This window comes from Ictalurus furcatus, chromosome 17 (genome assembly GCF_023375685.1).
Source record: "Ictalurus furcatus strain D&B chromosome 17, Billie_1.0, whole genome shotgun sequence".
Lineage (NCBI taxonomy): Eukaryota > Metazoa > Chordata > Actinopteri > Siluriformes > Ictaluridae > Ictalurus > Ictalurus furcatus.
In genome coordinates, this window is record NC_071271.1 from 10746691 (window position 1) to 10762462 (window position 15772).

Consider the following 15772-nt stretch of genomic DNA (forward strand, 5'->3'; position numbering starts at 1 on the left):
GCTGCATAGAGAGGCCCTAAACATGACTTTTTTTTCTTTTTGCTGTATTGATTTTAGGTGCAAAATCTGAACGCTGTCGTGTGCACCACTAGGAAAGCTACTGCTTTTTTTTTTATCTGTAGGACTGTCTCTCAACCTGCACTTACTGCATCCCATTGCAAATAATGAGGCAGAATGTACAGTAATGAAGACACTCACCTTGCCTTTCTGAGACCAGAGTGGGGGCTCCAGTTGCCCCCGGGGTAATAGGCCTGTCTCCAGGCAAGACAAGAAGGCTAGCAGGTGACCTCCAGGGGGAAAGTGAAGAGGCGGCCGCTGGATCCCATCCTGACTCACCAATACCAAAGTCCCACCGCAATCCGCTGAGAGAAGACACCACGTGTCATATAAATGCATAGAACGTTTACTGATTTAAGGGAAATTCACAGCAGTTAAAGCACAGTGCATACATAAAGGCTAGTATACACAAAATAAGTTATATAAGTAACGAGAAAGTACAAGAAATGCAAAAATGGATTATCAGGGATTTCGATACTCTCTTAGGAAAATGACAACTAAATGACACATTTCTTTGTTGTTTTCTCCAAGAACCTTTCCAGTGAGTACTAAGGTGGGTCAGTTTTCTCATGACATTTTAATTCTTTTGCCTCTCAGGCCTCCTTGTCATTCACAACCAGCATTGACACAGCAAGAAAAGATGGATGACAAAATTTATTGCAAACATTGTGTCATACATCACTCTGGGACATTGTTGGTGAACTACATGCTATTTATTGCCCCTGACAGTTACTCGGGGCTCATGGTACAACAGTTACATATTTAACTAGCAGTTCCATATATGGAATGTGGGCGTTTTCCTCCGGCATCTAAATGACCAGTCCGAAAGCTGTTAAATGACACTATTTATTTAATGCATATGTCCATGGGCTGCCAGAACTGTCAAAACCATGTATATGATATGGCCAAAAGTTTGTGGACATCTGACCAATCAGCTCCATATGTGTATCCCATTATAAATTTAGTCCCCTTTACTGTTATAATAACCTCCATTCTTCAGGGAAGATGTGGCTATGGGGATTTGTGTCCATTCAGCCACAAGAGCATTAATGAGCAAAGTTAAGCCAAAGTTAAGCTTGACTGAGTGATGCCAGCATTAAAGAATGAAAAGAGAAAGACTTACGCCGTTGGTGACAGTGGATGCAGACAATCTGTCTTAAGGGTACGGTCAATGCGTAGTCCCAATAAATACTGTGAGCAGAGGATCAGTATGTGTGTCAGAGTCGATTTATGTGGCTACAATGTTATACTGCGGAATCAATGTGAGTGTGGAAGCTGGTGTGTGTGTGTGTGTGTGTGTGTGTGTGTGTGTGCTGAGCTACCTCTTCTCCAGGTCGCAATTTCCCAGAGTGCCGTTGATTAACTGGTTGGGTGTCCATTTCAGTGTGAGCGTGTCAGCAGTCTGATGTAAAGACAGGTAGCCCCTCAACACCTCCATGTCCTTCTTCTAAACTCAAAAAAACGACTTGCGTTACTTTGGGTTGTTATATATCAGGTGGTCCATTTGGACCAGCTGAAGTAAAACTCTTTATCCTGCATGAATGGGGAAATACTCTGTTTAGAACAAATTAGAGTTATACAAATAGAGAAAGAACATGTAGAGATTGCAACCTACTCACACTGTAACATACTGAGGACCTCTAAGCCCCCATTACCCAGACTCTGGGAAGAGTTCTATGCAGCACGATAGATCATGGGTCTTATTGATCTGTGATCAATTCTTTTACTGCATATCTCCACCATGGAATACAAAAAGCGGTCTGCTCAGGGTTGCAAATTTATTTATATTTTGGGAACTAAAAAACGTACTGTGGGAGCAGAAAGGTTTGGTCAGAATTTAGAATTAGGCAGGAGTGGGATTTAAAAACCTGTCTCACATACACCTTTGCCTTTTACTGCAATAATATTGATTCTTGGCTTATTGTTTACATTGTTTAGTCCTAAGGCCTTTATACGGATTAGCGTAAATCCTGATCTACCAGCTTTAAAATGGAAAAGCTGCTTTCTCAAGAACGTTATGTCTCTCATGGGCACTTCGCATAAGTGTTGATACAGCTCCTTTGTTTCACTTCGTTTCACGTATACTGCAGCGTACCTGCAGGCTTACAACAATTCAACGCTTTTCAGTTCATCCTGGAGGGAAACCCCAGTCATTGACTGACTCAACACCGTGTGCAATTTTGCCGTCTGAATGTGTAGGCTGAACCCGAGTGATAAGCACCGCCCTCCTGCAAAATGGCCATCCTGCAGTGTTTCTGCACCTGGATTAACTTGTCTAAAGTACAGAATGACACGATGAATCGTTCCTTTTTGTTACACAAACACAAATATGTCAGCGTGTGGAGTTCCTCACCGGCTGAACGAGCACGTTGTTCTTTCCATAAAGCAGATGTACACGCGAGTTCTGATGAAGCGACTCCACATATTCCCTCGCAGAGGCTGCAAACTTATCCTCAGACATGCTCCCGCTGGACTGTCTCTTACGGATCTGAGACCAGGCAAAGAGGAGGGATTAAAATTGGCAATGGATCACAAAAATACTCGTACATAAATTGCATTTCAAAAGCATTCCAGCCTGAGAGGGATTCATTCGATGCATTGTCCGTTCGATGCATCAAGACAAATGACTGATTCAATATATCATGTCTCCTTTCACTCAGTTCTCAGTCAATATGTACTCATAAACAGGATGTCACGGCAGGAGAGCTAATAAGTTGTTAATATGTTCAGTGTCCCCTCCAAAGCGACAGCCCCGTAAATGCCTGAATGCTAATGCAAGAATTGACAATCCATGTAACTGACAAGCGAGAAGAGATGCCTTTTTATCATAATTAGTTAAATATTGTCCCCCCCCAGGTTTCAAAGCATGGAGCAGCCACATAAACCTGAGTTCACTGTCGAGATATTGCATTGACAAGAGAACTTCACTGAATGTTAGTGACCGTACTGATGGTACTATTACCTAGTATCTATTTTGGCATCTTGTTTGTAGCATACTGTACAATAAATACTGTAGCTCGCATCAAATAGATATTATTTATGCTATGTTATGACTATTTGCTCTCTACCCTTCCATCCATGCACACCCCTCATGCTGCTCGCTCTCACCCCGAGAGCAGGCCTGCGGCTGGGCGATGCCTCCTGGACTCGATGTGCTCCATGGATCTTGTGCCTCTGGACCAGCTCGTTGGCTGAAGGATCCGTCCAGAAGTGGTCTGATGTCTTCAGCTTTGTGTACTCCAGAGCGCAAGGCCCGACTATGATAAAGTCCAGATAAATCAAGGTGGAGAAATATGAGTCAAGTTTGAACAAACACAAAACCAAAAAAGTTACTTATATACACCAATCTACTACACAACGATAAAATGAATTCAGTACTTTATGGGCACACAGTGTGGCATTGAGAACTTAAACAGGCTCACCCAAAAGCGCTGCCAAGATAGGGCCGAATACAGAGTCATGCATCAGGGCTTCTTTTTCATAATACTTACTGCAAACACACAGAAAGGACAAGCTGACTCCTTCCATGACTTTATTCAGAATGAGTTTATTCAAATGAGCATTAAAGGAGCATGCACAAACAAGCTCCAACCTACCTTGAGTTATCCACGATATACTGTACTATTTTGTCCAGGACCTTATCAAAAAGGGCAGTGCGGACCCAGATGTGCTTGATGGCCTGAGCTGAGAGAGGCTGAGGAAGTCGGCCTGCAGAGGAACCCTGTCTGCGGAGAGGCTCCTGTCCACTTGTGCTCTGGGTCCTTCTGAGAGTTAGAGATGGCCAGAAAACAGAACTCCTAGTCAATCAATATGGCATTGTTTAAAGACTTTGGTCACATAGCATACACTTCAGCCAGTCATAAGTATATAATATATAAAGATATAGAGATACACCTTAACGAATCCGATTTTCTGCATGTGTGTACATGCCCAGACTTACAGAAGTAAAGCCACACAGGACCCAGAATGACATTATCTCCAGTATCACAGAGCCTGAAGGTGGGTTACTTATCTTTAGACGCAATCTTTTGTACTTTTTCACACAGTCTATCCACAGGGGAGCAACAGTGTTCAGCTTGTCTACTGCCGACAAGATGGGCTAGCAGCAGTCACGACACACTTATTCACAGCCACTTATACCTGCAAAGCCATTTACCCAGTGGTGATAAAATACATATCAATGGAATGTGTCATCTTGTGAGGCTCATCTCAGAGCACTGCTTTCTTGGATACACTCACTGAGAGTGAGTAATATCAGATCAGGACTTGGACAGCTAGATAACATGCTTCAAAACCATTTACTGTAAATCTGCCGGTACCTATAACGCTTAACTTCCAATTTTTAAGCAAACCAAAATTATAGAAATAATGCTTCAGAAAGGACACCACAGTGCTGAGCCTGATTTATAAGTCTACAAGAACTTTCGGAATGAAGACATCAGGACATAGAGACAGCATGACCTTTACTGATACACTGACAACCAAGAATGTCTTGATGGCACTGTTAGTGTAATCATGGTAGAAGTCGACAGGGGGTTTCTAGCAACTACACCAAGTAGGAAATTATGAGGACAGACATCCAGTGGGCATTTTTGGTAGCAACATGATTAAGCTCAACAGTAACCTGAGCCAATAACCCATTGATCTGTCTGGCTAAGGCAAGCCCAAAGAAGAACGATCCTACTTCTTGCACCACTGCCTCTCCCTCATCCCCCACAAACCATCATTAGAATCGATCCCATTGTGCCCTGCCAGTCAAGCTGGGTGCGAGCAAGCAGGCCATTTTAAGCAAATAAATCCCAGAGCCAGGAGATGGCTGCTCAAGATATGCATATACTATTGTGATTTACAGTCAGATTCTGCACTGAGAGCAATAATGCCTTACCTGCCTAGAAGAACTGACGTCATTACAGAGAACGATTAATATCGATGGTATGAAAACCTTGGCAGCAACAGGCCACCACGATTAATGAACTGAATAAAGATTGATCTCAAATGCGGTCCGCCTCTATGTCGAGATGTTGATGACCCCAACAAAGTGCAGATGTATACAGTGCATCTGGAAAGTATTCACAGCGCTTCACTTTTTCCACATTTTGTTATGGTACAGCCTTATTCCAAAATGGATTAAATTCATTATTTTCCTCTAAATTCTACAAACAATACCCCATAATGACAACATGAAAGAAGTTTGTTTGAAATCTTTGCAAATTTATTAAAAATAAAAAACAAAAAAAGCACATGGAATGAAAGGAAATTGTATTAAGCTTAATCGGGTTTTTATTCCAAACAAGTTGCCACCTTAGTGCTGCTCAATGACAGATTAAATGAATGAAAAAAGGACACTATAGGGCACGTCTAAATATTGTTCTCTTTAGGAGTGCTTGTGCATGTTGCTCTCTGTTTTCAACAAGCCCATCTGCTGTGATTGATCCTAACCCATATCATAAGATACAGTATGAGGACCACAAGACAGCACCTATTTAGTCTAAACTGATTAGTACAGTTCAAGTCAGATTCTCCTACAGAATGGGAGGGTACTGAAGAGCCAACACACTACATATACCATTATTTGAAATGTACAGATAAAATACATTTACAACCAGCAACTGAATTACATACAAGTCCAAATTTTTATGACGGCACATCGACACGAATCGACAAGCACCTTATATCACCCTTAACTTGTCATCTTTGTGATTAGAGAAGCCCTTTCTAGGAGAGGGTGGGACATATTCCCACTGTTGCTGATGAGCCAAAGGTCCACCTCTCTTTTATCTCCCAGCAACATCCAGCTAACATAATTTAAACCCAGAATGGATCAACCAAATTAGATCTGGTCTGCGCAGCGGGATGGGGCTCCACTGAGCGGCTCCTATCGGCTGATGCCGCCTAATTAGATTTCAGAGCTCCAAGTGCCACTGTAAAAGAAAGATGACAAGCGAATTCAGAAAACAATGACGCCTGAGCATGCCACGAGTGCAACAACCATCTCGCCATCACAAATCCATTTGAGTCCATGGTGTACTTCGTAATAACCTTTCATTCTGCTATCAACCAAAGCCTTAATCATTATCTCACAGATATCCTAAAATGAGCAAGTTTGTCCTTTGTTCTAGCGATCATGATGCTGTAATGTTGCCATGGCAATTGGAGTAAGTGAGCAAATGGGGCCTCAGTGGAGTGGAAACGAATAAGAGATGCACTACATTAAGGCAGAGTGTCGACGCATCGCTGAGTGCAAGATGAAACTCTGTGTTTTGCACGGTTATAGATACACACAGGAGACAAAGGCTGTGTGTGCCACTCCTTTACAGTCACCTAGAGATTTCTCCCCTTTATGCAGAAGCCATTTGTGCTACACATGCCATGTGGGTCTGCTAATGGAGAATTAATGGACAAATAAGAAGCAGAGTGAAGTCGGTTTCATCCAGACAAACCATCTCTCACTTACAGCAGAAAGCTGCAAAGGCTGTTCAGGGACCCACCAAACAGCTCTGTGGTCTTTCCAATTTCATGCATAGATTTTCAGCCATAAACATTGATTAATATGTCTCAACAGCTGGGCGTAACAAGTTCGGCTAAGTGGAATGACTGTAGTGTGCCAAGCCTGATAGATATTCTTGTCATGCACTCGACAAAAGGTCATAACTTGTAATTTCCGACCTTCTAGGAAAAAAAACAACAAAGTAAACACCCACTCAACTTAACTTGGAATTCCTACTCGGGAACTTGGGACAGTTTCCTCAACCATGACATCAGCAAGTGACATCAAATCAACTGACTGTTCACAACATGAACAGTAAACAAAGGAGCACATCTTAGCTTTAAATGAGTTATGCACTATATACTAGCATTTGCTTTAGCTCAATCATACATGACATCTATAACAATGACTTTATACAGTATATCACTCATCACAGTTATCTTTTGCTAGCCTGTTACTAACAAAAGACGAACATGGAGGTGTCCATGTTTGACTTTCCCGACTTTGTAGCTTCAACACAAAGAAGGTCGAAAACGACATCATTTAGAGTTCCAACTTCCCACGTCCATGGCAAGTCGAGTGCAGATTTAAAGTACCCTGAAGAGGGATTCAAATGTGAAAGCTCAGACCTGGTGATGTCAGCCTGCTGCTGCAGCTGCTCCTGGACCTTGCGGCACACCTCTTCAGCGGCGGTGTACACCTTTCCGATCTTGGTGAAGAGGGCAGCAATCTTATCACTGCGGAGGAAGCCTGCAGCTCTGCGCTTCAGCATGTGGCCCAGGCAAGCCTCAATTGCACCTGAGAGTGGAAGAGAAGAAAGGATGGATGGGACAGAGGTAGGGAAGAGGAGTACATATTAAACAGAGCGGTGACCACACTTGTGACAATCTACTGTACAATTCACCCCAGGTAATCCCAATGGGCCTTTGCTTTCGATGAACATGACTAGAAATGTATTTTTTGCGAAAGCTTTGTTTCCTTCGAGAAGGTGGCTTTTTCAGACAGCTGCCCCAGACAGATAAAAATGGTGCAGGGTGCAAAACACAATTACCACTGGCAACACGATTTACAGGCTGATGCTGAAGCTGTGGTAAATATTTTAGTAGCAGAAACAGGACAAACAACATGTTAGCACTACAGCTTCTGCTTGGTCCTGCAGGGTCCACAAACCCAGGTCAGCCTCAAACAGTCCCCTCTAACCAAAAGAAAGATTTTAATACCATTGTGTCAATCCAGAGTAGCCACACTTCTTAATAGGACAACAGGTAATCTTGTTAGATTCCCAATAAATAGCACTGACGGTAGAATAAATGATGTTTAATGCGTCTCAAAGGCCACACATGAAATTTGCATCTGTTGTGACGGTGGGATAAAGTCAGGCCGCTGTCTCCGAACATGATGGATGCTGTTGATATCTTGGAGCAACCAAGGCGCTGGCCGACTGCATAATCAGTTTTATGATGCTAACGGCTCTTCTATTGCTGGCCATGCAACACTAAAGCTGCTTCTTTGAGTCACTCTGTCCCATATTTTCATGGATGTGTGCATAGAAATGTGCCCAAACATAAACAGGAAACAAAAAGCATACTGAAAAAGTAATGATTCGATCTGGCGAAACAAGATTTATCTGGTAACTCTGCTACATCACACTGGGAAAAGGAAAAAACTGGAGAAAAAAAAAATCACATGCATTTCAACTTTCAACTTTCAATTCACATGCATTCAAAATCAACTTTCATTGTTGGGTTGAATTTCAAGTTTGACTTCCAAGTAAATATAATTTTTTTCCCCTCAAACCTACTTAGTATTAAGCAATCAGGGGCATCATGGAACATTTTATTTGTCTCAGTTTATGTTGGTTGCTATCATGTGCTGCTAGCAATTAACTCCATGTGCTCATTTTAATGGCCACGCTCACTGATACTGACCACGCTCTCTATTTAAGATACCATTTAAATGCCATTAGATGTTTAAACCGGTTCCTTGTATTGTACGAAGATTCTGTAGTAGCTCCTTTTTTTTTCCCCCATGTAGAACAGTCGGCTTTGCTCTGATTTCCATGATTAATCATGAAATACATCCAGATCACTGTCATTTCCTGCTATATGTACAATAGTAAGACAATGTACACTAGGCTTGCATGACAGTATCATATGTTGGTATTGTGGCTTTTTAAAAAATAAAAAAAAAAACCCTCCACAGTAGGTATCAGACCAGTACAGATGCATCCCTAGTAAATATTAACCAGAGCTATATTTGCCGATTTCAGCCTCCACTGCTTGACTCCTGGTGCAAAGCGATGACGAGTCACCGAATGTGCAGTTGTTGGATCTTATAGGTCTTTAGAGGTCCATGAGATCTTGGATGGTCATGTGCCTGCTGAATTCTTGTCTGCATTTGGAGGCCAGTAGAGCGGCTTTACACAAGACATAGGCCTATGTGCAGCCAAATGCTCTCTGCAACACTCTTGTTTCTCATGACATTTGAGCCATCCAGAAAATATTGTATTTCTCCTCTCCATCAGAATATACAGTTCAGTAGGCTTGTCCCTCGGCAGAAACCACTATCTCCCCACCGCTTCTTTAATAAACAAGCTGTCAGACCTAACCATTGTGTGTGCGCATCAGATGAATCATCTAACTGCTAAGTGCTTTGTTAAAAATCATGTTAAAAACAACAAGCACTGTAGATAACAGTGAGTCAGGGAGGACGCATATCTAACAGGTCATAGGGTGAGATGGGCAAGGTGTAAATTGAAACACTTTCATTTCTGTGTTTATGTGCTTGGTGGTTTGCATTTGTACACCCATGTTTAAACAGACATGCACAATGTGCAAAAACATGCTCTCTTGATATCGGTCCAAGATATTAGTATATTGTAGAGGATGAAATGAAATAATTGAAGAAAAAAACAAAAACGTTTTAAAATGTGCCAGAAGACCAATTTCCCCTTGCAATAGTGGTTTTATGGAGATTCAACTGAATACCCTCCCCACTCAATCCAAGGGAATTAGTATTGCTAAATGCATCTCGCACTTCGCATGGGTTTTAATGAGCTGAGGCTGATCGACCAAATTAGGCCTGACAAATCACAGAGCTGAAGTTTTGCAGCTCCGCTTAGGAAATGACAGAGCGGGTCCTAATGGCACACTAATAGCTGAAAGCTCTCTGATTCTCTTCAAATGGAGAGAACAGCCAGGCTGAACAAGGGAGGAGGAAAGAAGTTGTCTGGACCTGACGTCCCCGTAGTTCAATCTCCTCTGAAATCATTAGTAGATCTAATTAAGGCAGACGCACAGATAGCAATGGCTGACAGGAAGGAGTGAACTGAGACAGATTATACACAGTCACTGTGCTTTTCAAGCATGGCTTAGATGGATATACATATGTTACATATTTATTTTGCTATAGAGAAGTTTTGCTCAATTTAAACAAGTTGAATCAGTACAAAAAGTGCTGCCAAATTACAGCTCCAGGGTTCCTGGTTCGATCCTGACTGTGAGGAGTCTTGCTCTCCTTTGTAATGTCCCCAGCTAACTGAATTCATATATTTTGAATATGAACTTTTTTTGGAACAGTTTCTGCAGCAACATTGAAAAGGCATTAGATGTTAACTTGTGGGGGCACGGTGCCTTAGTGGTTAGCACGTTTGCTAGCACAAATCTCCCAGAGCTTTCGGGTTTCCTCCGGGTACACTGATTTTTTTTCCCCAAAGACATGCGGCATAGGCTGATTAGCCTCTCTAAAATGTCTGTAGTGTGTGAATGGGTGTGTAAATGTGTGTGCGATTGTGCCCTGTAATGGGTTGGCACCCCATCCAGGGTGTCTCCCACCTTGTGGCCAGAGTTCCCTGGGATAGGTTCCAGGCTCCCCCATGAATTTGTGTAGGATAAATGATACAGAAGATGGATGGATGGATGGATAGATATTAACTTGTAGCTCTGTCCTCATATAGCCATCTTAAGCGTTTCACTTTGAAACCAAATTGAAAAACTGAACGCTGCACACTTTTCATCTCTTTAAGCTCATAAACAAAACACACCCTGGAAATCATCCGGTCCTACATCTGAAGTTGCCTGGCTAATAGTCTCTATGTAATTTTTTTTAAATGAGAGGGGCACTGTCATCCTGGAAGATGTTTGGCCCCCTTAGTTCCACTGAATGGAAATCTTAATACAACAGCCTACAAAGTCATTTTATATAACTGTGGGAAGGCCAACATATGAGCGTGAAGGTCAGGTGTTATATAGTGTACGTTATTAGGAACATATGTATGCCTGCATATTCACGCAATTATTCAACACCCACATTCACCAACACCCATACCACACTTAAAGTCATTGAGATCACTTTTTTCTCCACATTCATATGTTTGACGTGAACATCAACTAAAACACATAACTGGCTGATAGTTCATTTAGCTGATGTTCACATCAAACATATGAATGCAGGAAAAAAATTTGATCTCAATGACTTTAAGTGTGGTATAGATGTTGGTGCCAGATGGGTTGGTTTAAATATTTCAGAAACTGCTTGATCTCATATATAAGTCTCTTATATATAAGTAAGAGTTTGCATAGACTGACCACAATAGCATGAATCCATGGACCCAAACTGCCTTGTGTCTACAGTACATGCTGGTGGAGGTAATGGTGGGGAATGTTTTCTTGGTTCACATTGAACCCCTTAATACCAATCGAGCATCGTTTGAACTCCACAGACTATCTGAGTATCGTTGTTGACCACATCACAAAGCACAAGTCTCAAACTGGTTCCACAAACATGACAATGAGTTCAATGTACTTCAGTTCAGTGGCTTCTCCAGTCACCTGGTCTGAACGGGAGAGTCGCGGCATGGATGTGCAGCTCACAAATCTGATGCAATCCTGTCAATATGGAGCAGAATGTAAAAAAAAAAAAAAAATTCCAATTTCCAACACCTTGTGGAATCCATGCCATGAAGAATTGAGGCTGTTAAGTGAGCAAAGGCTGGGTCCTACCCAGTATTACTGAGTGTATAAGACCATCTTTGGCTTGTAGATGCCCACAATCTACAAGTAGTCCATTTCATTCTGGTGTTTAATTTATTTTAATATGGTTTATACTTTAGATACACATTTAATTTAAATGAATAAAGTTATGATTTATAGACTGAACTGAAATAACCATTTACTGAAAGAAATAGATGATCTAGTGATCCATGGCTATAATCAGTACTTGTAATCATGCGTGACAGAGACGGGAGTCGAGCGAGTGTGTTTCTGTGTGGCATCTGTGTGCCTTTGTTGGGAGGAGCCACCTGTGAATGCGCTGCCAAGCTGGAGATGTGAGTCACTGTAATTGACAGTAATGAACTGCATAATAGAAGCACCAGGCAGCTGTATGCTGTGTGGGAGGGAAAGAGAGGAGAAACGGGAGAGTAGAAAAGAGAGAGCGCACGAGGTGGAAGGTTGGGGTAAAAGAGGTGGAGAAATGTTAAGAACAATCAAGCAGAGAGTGAGGGCCCGTGAATTGTGGCAGGTGCCTGACTGATGCTCAGCTCCAACTGTAATAAAAGAAGCCAATTGTACTAAAGGATGGTCGGTGATATAAGCTTAGACAACACCCACAGATTTTATGCAATGTTGATTGCATTCAGAAGCCAGTGGTGATGTAAAAGCCAGCTAACGTTAGCTGATCAAATCATTCCATTTCACTATTTATTTGCTTGTAACTACAGGGTTAACAGAATGGATTACACTCCCATCAAATAGTTTACATCTCCCTTATTTCTTTATAGTCTTCTTTATAGTTCTGAATATATTTGAAAGATTTCTTTGCTTCTACATCTTCACTACAGTTGCAATAAGCCATGTGCGTCTTCTCAGAGCTTGTTCTTTGGCGCAAAATGCTGACTTAGTAATGATAATGATAATGAGTCTTTATTGGTCACATATACATTACAGCACAGTGAAATTTTTTCTTTTTTCTTTGCATATCCCAGCATCTTAGGATGTTGGGGTCAGAGCGCAGGGTCAGCCATGATACAGCACCCCTGGAGCAGAGAGGGTTAAGGGCCTTGCTCAAGGGCCCGACAGTAAATCTGTGGAAACAGACATAGCCCACAAATTCATCAGTCATGTGGTCTGTTCTTTAAGGATTTTTCAGTCAATACATGTCATAATTCTGTTTCTAATGTATGAATTGTTACTCATGTCTTTGAAAGGGGTCAAAACCTGGATTTTGAAAACTATACCTACGGAACATTAGTTAATTAGTTAGTTAGTTTTTTTGTTTGTTAGTTAGACTGAAAACTCCACATCCAATTTAAACTCGCTTGTCTCGCTTGTCAGTCTGAAACAAGAAAAAAATAACACATGAAACCCAAACATTTGCAATCTGATTCTAGCCACATTTGTATGCAAGGGTCAAATCTAATTAACATTGGATTTCTGAACATGTGGCTCAGTCTGCCCAGCCTAATCAGATTTCAGGTGGGAGTTTTTTTGTTATTCCGCGTGCAGCACTTCTTGACGTCAAAAGCAAGAACGGAGAACATGGACAAAAACAAGCACGAAGGCAAGTTAGGAGAGTTTGTGTGTCTAGAAAGTCTTTTGGATCTTGTTTTTCATTTAAAAACTTTTCAGTTTTGCATACTTTGGATACATTCAGAACCAAGGCCCACCCATGTTAGTACTTAAAAGGAAAAGTGCACTCGGAAACACTTTAAATATGTTCATATTGAAATATTTGTGACTTGCGTAATGATTCTAGTGTCAATTTGTTGGTTGCTGCTGTATATTCGTTAGTTCTGTGAGACATTAGCGCTTGTCTGCCACACTCAGTGCGTTTACATGGACAACAATATTCAGATATTAACCAGATTAAGACAATACTCTGATTAAGAAACTAGCATGTAAACAGCGATTATTGATTACCTTAATCCGATTAAAGTCATACTCGAAGTCAACACAAATTGAAATAAGACATGTGGAGTATTCCTAATTTAGTATTCCCACATGATGTTAATAGTGTGATTAAGGTGTGTACATGTCTGTAATACACATCGATAATGAGACGAAAACAGGAATACTCCACATGTCTTAATTCGATTTATATTTACTTAGAGTATGACTTTAGTCGGATTAAGGTCATCAATTATCGTTGTTTACATGGTAGTTTCTTAATCAGTGTATCGTCTTAATCGGGTTAATATCGAAATATTGTTGTCCATGTAAACGCACTGACTGATGTCACACAGAGACACTGTTAGCTCAGTTAGAAAATAGCGATTAATAGGAGAATACTTTTTTAACTGATAAATGATAACCGTCTGATTTAACCATTCGCTCCTAAAAACAAAAATAGTAACAGCTTCTTCTCTTACTCACCGTTTTCCGGCGACATTCAACATCATATTAATGAATAATCTCGTTTAAAAGGAGTAGCGGTTGCAAACGTTGGACTCAAAGCAAGTATATGCAATGCAGTTATACGATGCGGTTGCACAGAGTTACAGCAGAGGTCTACAAGATAACAAGTTGACAGATGCATTAGCAGAGTGCAGGAAGTGAGAGTGCTAAAGGACTAAAGCGCTGCTGCATCAATCTCGAAACAAGGGCTATCTCCCACTGGCGCCAGAACGTCAATAAAAGAAATCTTGCACTGTGGAAGACCACAAAGTAGTTAGAAATATTGATATGTAAGTTGTTCAGAATGTATTTCTCCTTAAAACGTCTAACCACAAATCCACAAAGTCTGAACAAACAAATCAGACTTGATTACATGTCATTTGCAATCTGGACACTACAAATAGGATTGTAAAAAAAAAAAATCATAATGATGTTTGTACAAAGCCCATGAGAATATTGCTGAGTAATGAGTGTGAGTGGACGATCTACAATTAAGCACACTGTGAGCACTGGTACACGGCAGAGTGACTACAGCCACTGGGGCTGCTGTGGTTTAATTAGCAGGACAGCGTGGATGAGTCAGACACTCATGAATTTCAATGTAATTAGATCTGAACACTGAGAGGTCATAAACAAACATTCACAGGTTGACTGTGTTGAGGGATTTCTGTGTTGTTGTACAGACCCCCTGTAGGCACTGCTCAGGTAAACGGCACTGAGTCAGTATGTGTACGGTGTCGGCTTCCCCTGCTTCAGGAGGGAAACAATGTAAAGTTGCTGGTCACAAGTCTGGAAAGACATAGGAAAGGAGACCGGGGGCAAAGGAGAGGAGAGTGGTAGAGTAGCTTAATGACTCCTCCATCTCATACCCCACCCTGCAGTGGTTTGGGAGCAGAAAGTACGTTTAGGACTGGTTCGTGTAAAGATTTCATTTGTCCTCCTTTTTGCAAACATGTTTTGGCCAGATCACCATGCTTACCATGAAGATAATAAAGTCGAGACTCACCGGAGAGCTTTTATTTAAGAAGAGTTGCAGTGTGACAGGGCATAAAGAGAGACTCGATAGAATCATGATCCCTTTGCTGTGGAAGGAGTAAGTGCTTTAATGTCAAATAAACTCCAGTCCACAAGCACTTTTCCCAACACTCCAAATAATATCTGACAGCTAAAATGAAGGGTTGTGGAAATTTGTCAAGCAAGAGTTATACTGCACCCCTGCTATTTCTGCTATGTGAAATTTATCCAACAGAGCAACACCTTTAATAATAGAAGCATCATGTCGTCACTGGGAGAGAAGATAGGAGGCTGAGTGTGTCAAAGCATGCCACTCCTCTCATCAAGCTCACTAAAAATGAAATGAAATGGTGGGTTACTTAAAGCTTACATTATGTATGGATTATTGGGGATCCCCGAGTCCCCTGGGATAAGCTCCTGGCTCCCCCACGACCCTGTGTAGAATAAACGGTACAGAAAATGGATGGATGGATAAATGAACACACACACACGCACACACACGCACTTGTTTATGAAAATGAATCAACTTGCTATCAGCATCCTGATTTCCAATCATGCAGATGAATAAAGAGGCACCAAAGGTGACAAGCTGCCATAAAAGACAAATGTCAGTCCAGATAGCAGAGATCAAGGGGCCAACACAGCTCGCTGCCTTTTTTTTTTGTTTGGTTTTTTTTTTTGTTTTGTTTTTTTCGCTCTCTGCTCATTTTCCTAGTCCTCATTGGCCAGGCAATCTCACAAGGTGATTAAATATTGATTTTTTTCTGACTGTCCGTCTGAGCTATAATTTCTTGTGCAAAAGAGAGAAGAGTACTGAAGACTA

The 15772-nt window shown here is 41.4% G+C and overlaps 1 protein-coding gene across 3 annotated transcripts in view; it reads right to left on the reverse strand.

Moving 5' to 3' along the window:
• Positions 1-15772, reverse strand: part of sgsm2 (small G protein signaling modulator 2) — a 48466-nt gene that overhangs the window by 13806 nt on the left and 18888 nt on the right. For all 3 annotated transcript variants that reach the window (XM_053647914.1, XM_053647913.1, XM_053647915.1), the window contains exons 3-10: positions 7174-7342; positions 3654-3821; positions 3480-3547; positions 3166-3314; positions 2411-2545; positions 1380-1504; positions 1181-1248; positions 199-362 (exon numbers count right to left, since the gene is read on the reverse strand). In XM_053647914.1, coding sequence (XP_053503889.1) covers positions 199-362; positions 1181-1248; positions 1380-1504; positions 2411-2545; positions 3166-3314; positions 3480-3547; positions 3654-3821; positions 7174-7342 — 1046 coding nt within the window. The remainder of the gene's footprint in view (positions 1-198; positions 363-1180; positions 1249-1379; positions 1505-2410; positions 2546-3165; positions 3315-3479; positions 3548-3653; positions 3822-7173; positions 7343-15772) is intronic.